The following is a 13,789-nucleotide window of genomic DNA, read 5'->3' as shown; positions in this document are numbered from 1 at the left end:
AAGAACAATCAATAAGAGAGATTCATTATCAATCCAGACTAACAACATACGTCTATATACACATACATACATGCATGCATATATAAAAAGCCAGTGAATATCAGTAAAATAATTTCTCAAAAACCACTAAATAACCATTAAGTGATATGTAATTGTATATATAACATTTTTAGGTGCTATATTACACCAGGAATAAAACTTAAACTTGAAAGTATTTCCAGATTTACTCACTAGGGTTGTTAATGATAAACAGCATTCCCATGCACAGTGGCAGGCCAAGAAAAACAAAAGCAGAAATAACTGATTAGCAAATCTACCTGCTTATCCTCCAGCTGGCCTGGGTCTCCTTTACTGGACTGGGAGCTGACATCATCTTCATCAGAACTATTGATGATTTCCTCATCAGAGGGCAGGTCACCAAGAGCAAGATGGAGAGAATCCTGCCCCTCCTGGGACACTCCAGAGCTGCATCAATAGAAATGCCCATTAATACCTTCAATAAAAAAGAAGTGCTGGCTCAGCCAAACCAGAATCAACTACCTTATGCTACTCATGTGAGAAACTACACCTAAAGGAATCTGAGGAATGGGAAAAGCCAGATAAGCTGAGCCCCGCCTCTCCTTCCCCTGACGCAGCTGTTATAAACTCAAATTCACTCCATGCTTAAAATTTAGCTTTAGGACAGATACTACAGCAGACTCACAGTGGAAAGGTGACTGGGAAGCTAGTTTCCCAGCTGCTTCCATTCTGTTTCCACATGTCCTTCCTTTAGAAGCCTGAGACTCCACTGATTCCTGGTACAAAACAAGAGGACTTACAGGGAGTATACTAGAATACTTGTTTAGACCCTGGGCCTCGGTATTTTTATTTTTTTATTTTATTTTATTTATTTATTTATTTATTCACTCATTCATTCATTCATTCATTTATTTATTTTTGAGACAGGGCTTCTCTGTGTAGCCTTGGCTGTCCTGGACTCACTCTGTAGACCAGGCTGGCCTTGAACTCACAGAGATGTGCCTGCCTCTGCCTCCCTCAGTACTGCATACTCAGTGTGCACCGCTGTACCCGGCTGGCCCTCAGTATTTAAAAACAACAACAAAATGCCAAGTCTGTAAGTACTCAGGAAGTACTGCTGGTAAATGTCCAACAATACTACAGGAACAACCACAAGCACGTACCCAACGCTCTAGCTATCACTGATAGGTACCTGCAGTTCAAGCTGTAGGTAGGACAGTGAACTACCTGGTAGTCTCTTACAGAAACAGAAACTGAGGGACAGAGCCCAGCAACCTAATAAGGGCATTTAAACAACCCCCCCCCCCCCCGCCCAACCCCCGGAGTATGACTCAGCCTGAAGTTGGAAAAGCACTTCCAGGCCCATTTATCTGCTCTTCCTTGTCAGCCTGACCTCACCGATGTTTTGAGCATGTACAGAGACAGATCTCAAGAAGCTAACAGCCACTCTTTCAATCCATTCTGTAAGGGGAATTCCACAGTAAAGTTTCCCAGGCAGATGATGGGAAGCATTCTAGCATAGGATGTACTCTCAGAAACAAGACACTTTTAAAACTTGCCTATCCAAGACCAGGCTGGGTATAATCCCAGCATCTGGGGCTTTAAGTAAATGGATGGCTGTGAGTTCAGGCTATAGTGTGAAGCTGTCTCACAAACTACTTACTTTTCTGATGTTAGTCAGCAACTAGTCTACCAAAGAATCTGCAGGACTGAATAGGTGAATCCAGTAAAAATTCCAAAGAAAGTCATCAGGACAAACACTCCCTCAGAACAGACACATTTGCATTCCATTCCTGTTGTGGCTCTTTTACAGGTCACAGGCAGGCCACTCAACTGCCAGAACTCCAAATTATAAGGCTTTCTAATGTGAATTTTAAAAGCTAAGGATAAACTTTCTGCCAGATCCTGATTACACTGTAGAATAACAGACTTGCTTCAGAAACCATCCCGCAGTTCAAGTACTACACAAACGAGATGGATCTAGGCAAACCGCCAAAAGGAACGCCTCCTACCCTCAAAGACTCTGTTTCCTGTTACTCAGTGGCTAGGGCCTCTTATCACTCACAGGATGGATACACACCTTTATCATAGGTGGTCTGGACAAGTAGGAGACTCACATCCTGGGGGAGGAGGGAGGCAGGGATTTTCCAGTAGGATCACTGACAAAATTAGCTGTCCCCAGGGGCGGGGATCAAAGCCAATTCGGCCGGGTTGTTGTTTTTTTATTTGCATTGGCAAGAATAAATAAAAGTAAATGAGAGGTAGCCCAAAGGGACCATCCATGTATAAGAAATTGTACCTTTACCTTGTGGAAGGGGGTGTTGGCTGTGCTGGGAACCAAGGAAAGACCTCACTGTGTACTAGGCAATGGCTCTCTCACTGAACTGCACAGCCAGCCTTAGTTCTCTTTTCATCTTCTCTACAGCCTTGCTACCTCAGCACATTTTAAGTTGCTGAGCAGTTACCAGCATCATCTGGAAACTTCCTACAAAATGCAAAAATCTCAGTCCCTACCCTGACCTACAGAATCAGGATTCAGGAATGTGAGAAGTTCTGTCATAGAAAGCTTTTCCCAGTAACCCTCTGGATTTTTCTGGGCACAGCAATTTCAGGTGATGAGTAGTGAAGAAACTGGGTTTTGATTTTGCTTAGAGCTGAAAGGTTATTTTCAGTCAAACATTTAAAAGGCTTTTGTTAACAAGATGGCTCCTGCTGGGCAAGGCAGCCCATGCCTGTAAGCCCAACACTCAGGGAGGCAGAGGCAGGCGGATGTCTGTGAGCTTGAGGCCAGCCTGGTTTACAAAGCAAGTCTAGGACAGCCAAGGCTACAGAGAAACCCTATCTCAAAAAAAAAAAAAAAAAAAAACAAAAAACAAAAAAGAAGATAGCTCCCTATTGTCAACTCCTGAATTCAGGAGAAACTGTGATGGTACACACCTGTACTCCTAGCAATCAGGAGGCTGAGCCAAACAGGATCATGAGTTTGAAGCCATGCTGGGCTCTAAAATCAAAACAGAAAACAACCACCACCAAACAAGCCCCAAAAATAAAGTAAGATGCACAAGTCACTATTTAAGAAGAGAAAGAAGCTTTACATGCGGACAGGTTTGAGTGTATGGATGGGTGGCAGAGTATTTTTCTAGCATGTACAAGATCCTGGGTCAATCCTAACACCACAGCGAGTGAAAACAAAACTTCATGAATGCAAACTTCATGACATAAAACAGTGGGACACTCTGACTCCCGGAGACTGCTTGCTGCTAAGACCTTCCCAGATTCTCGTTATCCTTTCATCACAAATTAGTACAGGTGTGTCTACAGGGCCCTAAACCGTTTCATGCCAACGGGAACAAAAATCACCAAACTTTCCTCACTAACACATAAGCGCAACTGTGTGTTCAGGTGAGTTCCAGCATGCTCCCTGACACGGAATATCCACAAGCACTTCACAACATTTATTGATTTCTTTATTTTGGTTTACCTAGCCTGTGGCCCTTTATCATGTAACTGGCTCTTCTGGAATTCTCTCTGTAGAGCAGACTGGCCTGAAACTCAGAGAGCTGGCTGCTGGGATTAAAGGTGTTAGTTACTGCCTCACCTGGCCACTTTTAACCATTTTAGTGGTGAAAGGTTAAAGTTGGCTACATGAGGATTGAGAGAAAGGGATGGATTTATGAGGGAGGGAAGAAACAAAACAAAACAAAAACACATGAAAGATTTGAAGGATCCAAATAAGTTAGACCAGCAGAACAGAGTCTGGGAATAAGGAACAACAATGAGTTTAGCGGTCCATCCGGTATGATAGCATCCACAGTTATTAAATTGTTTACCCACATAATTAATTGTAGCTTCCAAGTCAACCTAGATAACTTAGACTTCTGATAATGAACAGGGTTCCTTACTGATGCCAATCCTGCAATATGGATGGCACTCTTCTATGCTCCATATTTCCTTTGAACACCTAATACTGTCTGATTTGTAGCCTAAAGAAACAGGGCAGTGTTTCTTCCATGTCTTCCTGCCTGGTTAGTCCATGTGTAATGGGAAAAGAAAGGGTTAAGTGAGCATCCACAGCAGCCAGCACACACACTTGCCTCTACCTCTCTGAGCCATCCTTCCCAAGTCAGATTTGCTTCTGGAAGGAGACAGATTTCTAGAAGATCAAGAGAAAATAAAGCCAGAGATCAATTCCTATTGATAGTGCTGTCCTTCAATTCCAAGTGCCAGGGTCTCTGCGGTCACTTTACAGAGTTAGGTTAAAGAGTTAAATTTTTCCCATGCTAAATTCTCTGTGGACAGATCATCCTCCACTGGAAAGATGCATCCAATTTTATTTCATTGACTTCCTCTAGATTTTAGAGACATAACCCTGCAGAGTTGGACCAGAGAACACCACAGAAAGACCCTTACTCCCAAGGACTGAATAAACACCTCAGCAAGGGAAGAAAGGCCAGCACAGTGACCAGTCTGGGAGGCAGAGTGAGCCGCCTCACTACTGAGCTTCTCCAGTCTGAGAAAAGAAACCCAGGATAATGCCTGCTCCTTCTGAGGTTTCTGTTTCCTTAACAAGGTGCAACATGTAATTCTGAGCTCCAGCCTTTTCTTCTTCCACCCTCCACTCTGGCTCAGTCTGAGCAGAACACACGTGGGAGCTCAGGATGCTGTTACCATCTCGTCAAGCGCTCCCAAGTTGTGACTGCAGGACTGTGTGTTTCCTTTGGCTGTCAAGTTTATCACAGAATGAGCAGAAAGGTGAGACTGAGGGACTTAAAGGATGCACATTACGTGGGAGACTTAGTTTTTAATGATCAATCAGCTATTGTGTAAAGCTCGCAGTTTCATAATTTCACCAGAAGGCGGTCCCTTCAATTCCTGTATAAAGCTGTGGAGTCCAGCATCACAGGAAAACCATGAATCAAGTCAACAGCAACAAAGATTTGAAAACCTGCTCTCACATAATTTTGTTTAGTTTTGTTCACTTTGTTTTGTTTTTCTTTGTGGTACAGGAGATCAAACCAGAGTTTCCTGAACACTAAGTAAGCAAATGCTTTACTGCTGAGCTACAAACACTAGCCTCACACAATTCTTTCTTAGGTCCATTTTGAACTCTTATAGTACACCTGGAATTTCCCCTAAAACAAGTAATTGGTTCTCTTGGTTGTTTTAGAAAAACCTGGCACACCCTACAAAGTAGGCATACTTGTCATTTCACCTGCCAGTAGACCTCTTAGGAGTCATATATCCCTGTCATGTTCTTAGGTTTTCCACGTACAACACAGTGTGTGCAGTGTCTAGGTGGCAACCTAAAAATCAAAAGTTAACAGTTAGATGCAGTTATCTGACCTGAACAGTACCATAGTCAACAATGGGGCTCTGCAGGGATGTAAATGGAGTCTATTACTCATCATTCTAGGGACTAAATAAAGATGATTCATCAGAATTAGTTAAATACTCAAACTATCAATTATATTATTCTTTCTCTTTATTTTCCTACTGAGTGTGGCCTTCCTAAGTAGACGAGAAAAAAAGATTTACAATTAGTATAGTAACAGGGACCTTTATCTAAAAAAGAAAATAAGGACTAGGGATACAACTTACTTGTAAGAGTTCTTACCTACCATGTACAAGGCCCTGGGGTCTATCCCTAGCCAGAGAGATGCGGGGTGGGGGGGAAGAGGGAAGGGCTGGAGAGATGGCTCAGAGGTTAAGAGCACTGGCTGCTCTTCCTAGAGGTCCTGAGTCCAATTCCCAGAACCCACATGGTGGGTTATATAACCATCATATAATCATATAATCAGATCTGGTGCCCTCTTTTGCACTACTGGCACACATGCAGGAAGAATACTGTATAAATAATAATAAAAAAACTTTAAATAAAGAAAAAGAAAAGGGAGGGAAAAGAAGGAGCATACTTTAGGTAACATGTCAAAGGAGACACTGTGAACTCCCAGCAGGGAGGTGTCAAAGTGCTGTTGACTGCAGCAGGTCAATGAGAAGCAAAGGCACCCAGAGCACAGGAAGACTGGGTGGATAGTGCAAATAAAGGCCCTAAGTTGGGCTGTAATGAGATGGAGAGTGACCTGGACAGAGAGGACATGGGGGAAGCATGGGGTGGACATTTCTATAAGATGAGAGAGATGGCTGCTGCTAACAGTGGCTGCCTGGCAAGGAGCCAAGGCAGAACAGACACTCATCTACAACCACCCCCAAGAGTGATGGGATTACGGACCTCACTCTCCCTGTAGCCTGGCCAAGGTCTAGCAGTCAGGAAGGAGCCAACAGGGGAGCCAGGCCAGGAGGTGGAACGGATCCAAAATGAAAGCTCACCATGTGGGTAGCTTCTCTCCGGGTGACTACTTGTCCTGTGTCAGTTGTATGTACCACACTGCTTCCTCCAATGTCATGTCATCACAACCCTGATTCCAGTGGCCACTGAGGAGGTGGTGAGACACTTGGAAGTTGTGACTATGTGCTATACTCTTGATTATGACTTGGTATACAAACCACTGCAATAGCATAAAGACAAAAATTAAGGCCCAATTTCTGCCTTGATATCTGGGGCAAGTCAGGTGACCATGAGTGGCTAGCCCCAAGTTCTCCTCTAATTTTTGTTTTACTGGAGAAGGTCCTCAGTCAAAGCCAAACAACAATATTATCCATCAGTTTAGGGAATTACTCGAATAAACCAATCATAATAAAGCTCCTGTAGGAGCCAGGGATCAGTGCACCCTCTTGATATGCACTGCCTGCCTCCCACAATTAGTGGGGGTTCATTTTGTTCCCGTGGAGTACTGCATGGCATCTGCTATTCTCCCTCTCCAGCTGTGAATGTATGTTGACCTAAAGTTGGTGTAGAACTTTGTGCATTCAGCCAAAGCCATAACTCTAGGATAAGAATCACTCACTAAGAAGGTACAGAGGAGGCACCTAAAATAACCAGTAGAGAGAACTGACATCCTCTAGGATCCTGAGGTGCACAAGAAGGTACACTGGTGTTTTCTAAAGGAATTACCTTGAACAACCACATTGAGGGCTATCTAACGATGCTTTGCATATGCCTAACTATGTTTTGTAAAGATACCTAAACAGGTTCTTGATAAATCCAAACAATATTCAAGCTGAAGGCATTAAGGTAACATTGAGAAATATGGCATGTTCCATGTTACGGCAAGTTAAATGTTATATCACACACAGACCTCACTATAATAAAGTACGAGGGAATTATAGGCAAATAGTACTTAAGCCCCAAGGACATCTGCTTTCACTCCCAGATTTTACACAGATCTGCTTAAATGTCTCACTTCCTACTAACAGAGGCTATAACCCTAACTAGAAGTTCCCTCTCTGGGAAAGGATGGTAAGCTGCTTGGGAACCTGTAAGGAGGCAATATTGGACAGAATTAAACTGTTACTCATGAATAAACTTAGTTCATTTCCTTATTCACAAATACCTATGAACAATTCCAGCACCATTTCTTTTCCATATATATGTATGAGATAGTAGAATTCTATCTACTCTAGAACAGCTAAAGATTAATAATGCCAAAGACCCAAATAGAACCTTCTTTCTCAGAGTACCCTGGAGACACTGGCCTACTTTCTCAAAACTGGAGGATATAATGGGCATCAGGCAGATGTTTTCCTCCACTCTTTTATTTTTTATTCAGTATTGAGGAAAAGAACCTAGGGCTTCACCCATGGTGGATAAGTGTTCTGCCACTAATATAGTGTCAGACCTTCTTCATCTACTCTTTTGTTTCTTTAAAACAGAGTCCTGCTTTGTAGCCTGGGATATTCTCAAACTCATGATCCTCTTAGTGTAGGGATTATAGCATTGTGCTGCTATACTTGACTTTCTCCACTCTCTTAATCCTACACATCAGTGTACCGTCTACTACCTACACGGCTGACTAATTCTATTTATTTTTAGAGTCTTTCAAAACCACCCGCTCAAAAACCCTTGACAGTTCTAGCAAACTATAATAACAAGGGAAAATGTAAAGGCAGTAAAATTAAACATGCACTTAATAAGGGAGACATAAAGATACACTTTGAATAGTATCCAAGCATTTCTTTACAGCAGCAAACATGTTTAGGAGCAAAGGAGAGGCTGTCTTCTATAGAGAAGAAAAACACTTGTCTTAGTCCAAAACAGACCTGTATTTGAAGCTAGGCTCCACCTCTCATTTGTCTATATGTAATTGGTTAGCTATTTAAGCTTTTTGATTAAATGTTTCTTTCAGCCACAAAACTGAATATCACCTGCTATTAAGGTTCAATGAAATAATGTAAGCACACATGTCTATCATATGCAATAGATAAGAGACAAATACAACTTAAACTAATCTTCAAGGTCTAAGCAGATAAGTGAAGCTCTGACCCCACATCAAGGAAACTTCTTTTTGCAGCATATGGAGACCATTACCAAAAAAAAAAACAAAAAAACAAAAAACAAACAAACAAACAAACAAAAAAACACAAGCAGTAAACGTGCAGAGTTGTGGAGCCTAGTCCCAAGTGATAACATCCACAACACAGCTCTTATACCTATGGTTCAGGAATCACTGAGGAAGGAATGGAAAGATTGTAAGAGCCCAAGGAAAATAGGAAGTTTGCTGTAAGACTGTGTCTCCTAGGAAAGTCAGGGAGCTACAACCACATGACTGCCAAGACATGAGCTGAATAAGAATGAGAAGAGGACAGAAGCTCATGAGGCCTGGACTCTACGGAAAGAACTACAGGCAACTAAAAATTGCTGAGCGCAAAACAGTCTTCCCCAGGGAAAGAGCACATCAACTGGTTATACAATACCAAAGATCAGCTCTGAAAACGGACATGCAAGTAACATTATGCAGACTGAACAGCCTGTGTTTATGTATTTAGGAATATACATATGTATGTGTATGTATGCATGTACATATGTAATAACAACTGATGGAAAAAAGATACCATACATTTGAAAGAGACCAAGGAGAGGCATATGGAAGGGTTTGAGGAGGGAAATGCAATAACAACAAAAAAGAAGGTGATGTAGAGCTATATAATAAGAACACTTGTTCTTGCAGAGGACTCAGGTTCAATTCCTAGCCCCTACATGGTGGCTCACACTGTTTATAATTTCAGTTCCAGGGAATACAATGTCTCTTCTGGACTTCCTTAGAGTCTGACCATGCATATGGACTAGACACACAAGCAAGCAAAACACTCAAACACACAAAATAAAATGGTAACTCTAAAAAATAAAATAAAAATTAATTTTTAAAAAGGCAAAGCAAAACAACAACAAAAGTCATGAGAAGAGAAAGACATTAGGGTTTGCCAAGTAGATAAAATGGCAATAGCCTAGATTTCTTCTTCTTTACCCCTAGTTTGACAGAGACCTGATTTATTGCATGAATAAATTAGATCTAATCCTAATGTCTGAGCCCAGGCACAGGAGAGTACAACTAGGTGTAGCCACCTACCATTTGTTTTTATGCCTACAAAGTTAGGAATATTTCTTTCTTTTTTGATACAGAGTCTTAATAGCCCAGGCCAAGGTCAAATTTACAGTCCCATATTGGTCTCATGATCGCTGGCATTACAGGGGTGTGCCGCCACATGTTTGGCTTGCTAAATACCCTTTCAAAGCGTGAAAAAAGAACTATTTGACATGTGAAAATGCTATACAACATCAAATTTTTAATTTTGAAATGCAGTTTCTGAGGCATTTTCCATTTTAATGTGTACTTAGCAATGAAGCAAGGGTATTTTGCTTCCTAGAGCATAATGAAGCTTATGTTATCAAAGGAATGTGCCCACAGACAAAGTTTTATTGAACCCGAGAATACTCATTTTTGTATAACTTTGCACAGGTAGAGCTGAATACATGCAAGGGGAAAGTTATAGTCTGTCAAGTATATTTCCCAGATGCATTTTAAGGGAAAACTTTGCTGGTCTGCAGTATAATTACATCTGCTCTGGGTGCTACCTGGGTTTTGGGTCTCAGTCTGCATTGACTGGTTTCCTGAAATTTAGCAAGTCTTTAACCTGTCCGTGTCTCAGTTTTCTTCATTCATAACATGAAGACAATAATGAGTCCATGTAACAGAATTTTATGAGGACTATATGAACCAATGGAAGCAATTTACAAACAATACTTTTGTAGAGAGAGTTAGTCTGCCTGTCCTTTTATCCTCTCCTCTATGCTACTGTCGATAGCACTAAAAGGGAGAAATGATTGCTGCAGACACTTAGAATCCAGATGTGCAGAGGCAACCACTAGAGAAGAGCCTCTGCATTATCAGTCCTGAGGAAGTACTCACCACTGGCCTGAGTGTCTAAGTGAAGAACCCCTTCCCACACCGAAGTCGGGTGAGCCTTGCAGTGCATCTCCTCGGGCTGCATGTTTCTGGGGAGCTTACTACTCATACAGTAAAATCCTCAAGCTCTCAATCATACTGTTTCCTGCTTCTAAAGAATTTTAGTCACTAACCTAAACACTGGTTCATTTAGTAGCATTCCACTATTTCTTTGTCCCTCTTTGTACAGTGATAATTACTTTGAGGAATTCTAAGAGCAGAAATAGGCCTATGAAGGACACTGGAAAAGACTGTCATGAATGCAACAAAGTTGCTGATTGCCTTCCTAAAGTGAACATTTCACAGAGTGCCCTTGTTCTTTCTAAAATCAGAGGAGAAGGCAAAAGATAAATAACCAGCAGGCAGAGGCAGCCAGCACCCTCTCTCTATGCCGGTGGCACATATTGCTCTTCCCATTCAAGCAGCCAGTGGGTCAGGCCTTGAGTTGGGCACAAACCCAGGAGGAGGCAGATGGGACTGTGATCCCGAGCACACTGCTAAGTCAGCCAGGCTTTCCTTCCCTATTCCTCAAACAATAGACTCCCAGAGACAGCTTGATGCCGCCTAAACTTTCCACATATGCTAAAACTTTCCATATTGAAGAGAAAAACAAACCAACAGTCAAAACAAAAAACAAGTAATTTCCCCGGTGAGAGGAATGAAGAGAATGTTTACCTTTTATTTTATAAATTTTTAAAAGGTGTGTATAATTTTTATAATTAAACTAACTGGTAAATAGTTTTAAACCCCATTCTCCCTGCCCAGGTTTACTAATATCAATTATTTTAAGCATTGCTCATTAACAATGTTCTCTTTTTTTAATATTTGAGAAGGAAAGAACAAGGGCAGGGCAGGTTGGAGACAGGTATTCCCATTTGGTCTTCCTCATAAATGGGAAAAAAATTAAAAAACCAACCCAACAACAAACCAACCTGACCGTGCTGCTACGTGTACCATAGCAATGGTTTTCAGAACACTTGACAGCAGACAATCTCTAAAGGAACTCTTCTAGTACGCTAGATCTCTTCTTCAGTCACAGCCCAGGAGGAATGATCAAATCTTTGTACTTTGCAAGGTAAAGAGAAGGAAAAAGAAATGTTTCCAGTTGAGTATCCGGTGATATGGTAAAGCAGAAACATGCACCAACACCTTCACTGCATTCATAAACACAGGTTTGACTGACAGGTCCACCCAGAAGACTCCAGAAAAGCAGCCTACAGAAATCCTTAGAGGGACAAGATTTCAGTGAGCACGTGGAGAACACATTCACAGAGAGCACAAACTCGCTCACAAAACACCTTTTGCTTTTTAACAGCGTGAGGCTCCCTCGCTAAGAATTAATTAAGAGTGTTTAGAATTGCTACCTTTTTTTATTTGCTTCCCTACAGGATCTTGCTATATAGCAGTTTGCCCTTGAATTCCCAAGCTTCCTGCATGTGCTACAACACCCACCTGGCTCAGAGTTCCTAATACAGTGTTGTCAGTGACTACAGTTCCTAATATAGTGACATGCAAAAAAGTGCCCAAGATCTCGCTTTAGACTATGATCATGTGAAAGAATTAACAGTTAACCAAGGAACAAATGCAGAAAGCAAAGCATACCTAAACTAATTCTTTGTTTATTTTTGTTTTTTGAGACAGAGTTTCTCTATATAGCCTTGGCTTTCCAGGACTCTCTTTGTAGACCAGGCTGGCCTTGAACTTAGAGATCCACTAGCCTCTGCCTCCCAGAGCACTGCGTGCGCTATGGTGCCAAGCTCCGAAACTAATTCCAGCATTAGAAAAGCCCTCAAAAAAACTACAGTCAACACATTTGCTTGTTTTTGTAATTTGAAATAATTAAATTTTTGTTATTTTATTTTTTAAATAACTCTGTCCTTCTAAGAGATTTTATATATGCTAATGAGTTCAAATCCATTTCTTTCAGCACAGAAAGCTTTCGCCCTTCTTATTTTTCTTTTATACTCTTAACTAAACAGTAGGGCCAATTTTCTTTCCACGCTGCCTGTTTGAAGGTGGGGATGTCTTCTTACGCAGCCTGAGCTTTCCTGGATCCCTTCATCCTCCCACCTGTGCCTCCTGGGCACTTGAGGGCACACCAGGATCAACTTCTCGACTGATTTCTTTTTATACTTTTTTGAAACAGGGTGTCCCTCTGTAGCGAGGACTGCCTGAGAACTTACTATGCAGCCCAAGAACTAGAAAGAATATTTAAGACTTTAAGAGGGAAGGCATTGCAATAGTTCTTTTAATTAACTCAATACCAGGATCACAGGGATATCTGCAGCAGGCTGGCCTATGAGCATATTGTATGTGTGGGGGTGTCTTGATTACCTTAACTGATATGGGAGAGCCCACCCTAAAAGTGGGCAGGGCCATTCCCTGGGTTTGGTTCTTAAGACTGCAGAAAAAGAAAAAGTAAGCTGAGCACAAGCATGCAGGAATTATTCATTGCTCTTTGCTCCTGATTACACATGCTCACAAAGCCTGTTACCAAGACATCTTGGTAAACTTCTGCTAACTCCAAAACTATCTATCTGTGGGCTGTCTGATTTCTTCCACTCCTACTCTTAGCACATTTAAGACACACAGATAGTTCTTTTATTTAAAGCGAATTTCTTCAATTTTTAGATTTTAAAAATTTTTTTCAGTGCTACAATTATCTTTGTACTTTCTGAACAGTACATGATATCTTGAGGTTTGTCCTGGTTGGGTTTTTTTGGTTTGTTTGTTTGTTTGATGTCAGCTGGACACATGTTAGAGTCATCTGAGAAGAGGAATCTCAACTGAGAAAATGCTTCCATTAGATTGCCCTTTGGGCAAGTCTGTGGGGCATTTTCTTGATCAGCGATTGACATGGAGGGCTCATCTCACTGGGAACAGGGCCACCCCTGGACATGTGCTTCTGAGTTATATCAGAAAGCATACTGAGGTAGCCCTGGGGAGCAAGCTAGAAAGCAGCATTCTTCCATGGCTTCTGTGTAGTTTCTGTCTCCGTAATCTTGCCCTGACCTCCCTCTGTGATGAGATGGGACCTGAGAATTATAGCATAAAAAGGCCTTTCCACGTTCCATTGCTTTTGGTCACAATGCTTTACCACAACAGAAAAGTAAGAAATATAAGGTCTCCATAAGACAGTATCAGGAACCGCTCTACTGGTGCGGGTTCTGGGGAAGAGGAACAGTGACGGGTGAACACAGTCATTTTTTAACCGCCCCGCAACATAGTCAGATGCTCCCTATGAACTAATAAAGATGCTTAGCACTCATATGATCTTTGAACTCAATTGCACTTCTCCAAATGAATACTTTTAGTCAACAGCAGTAATTCTCCCAATGAATGTAACTGTGTTCCAAAATTAACAGATGTTTCCTGTGCATTCTGGAAGCCTGGTTGGTGGAACACTAGCGTACTCAAAATGCAGCTAGACT

At 41.6% G+C, this 13,789-nt stretch overlaps 1 protein-coding gene across 1 annotated transcript in view; it reads right to left on the bottom strand.

Annotated features, from left to right (window-relative positions):
• Window positions 1–13,789, bottom strand: part of Fgd6 (FYVE, RhoGEF and PH domain containing 6) — a 111,635-nt gene that overhangs the window by 74,241 nt on the left and 23,605 nt on the right. Inside the window, exon 3 of the mRNA XM_055627763.1 lies at window positions 318–465. Coding sequence (XP_055483738.1) covers window positions 318–465 — 148 coding nt within the window. The remainder of the gene's footprint in view (window positions 1–317; window positions 466–13,789) is intronic.

The sequence above is a fragment of the Psammomys obesus genome, unplaced genomic scaffold (genome assembly GCF_907164565.1).
Source record: "Psammomys obesus unplaced genomic scaffold, mPsaObe1.curated_primary_1811, whole genome shotgun sequence".
Classification (NCBI taxonomy): Eukaryota; Metazoa; Chordata; class Mammalia; order Rodentia; family Muridae; genus Psammomys; species Psammomys obesus.
This window is presented reverse-complemented; position numbering and strand designations above follow the sequence as displayed.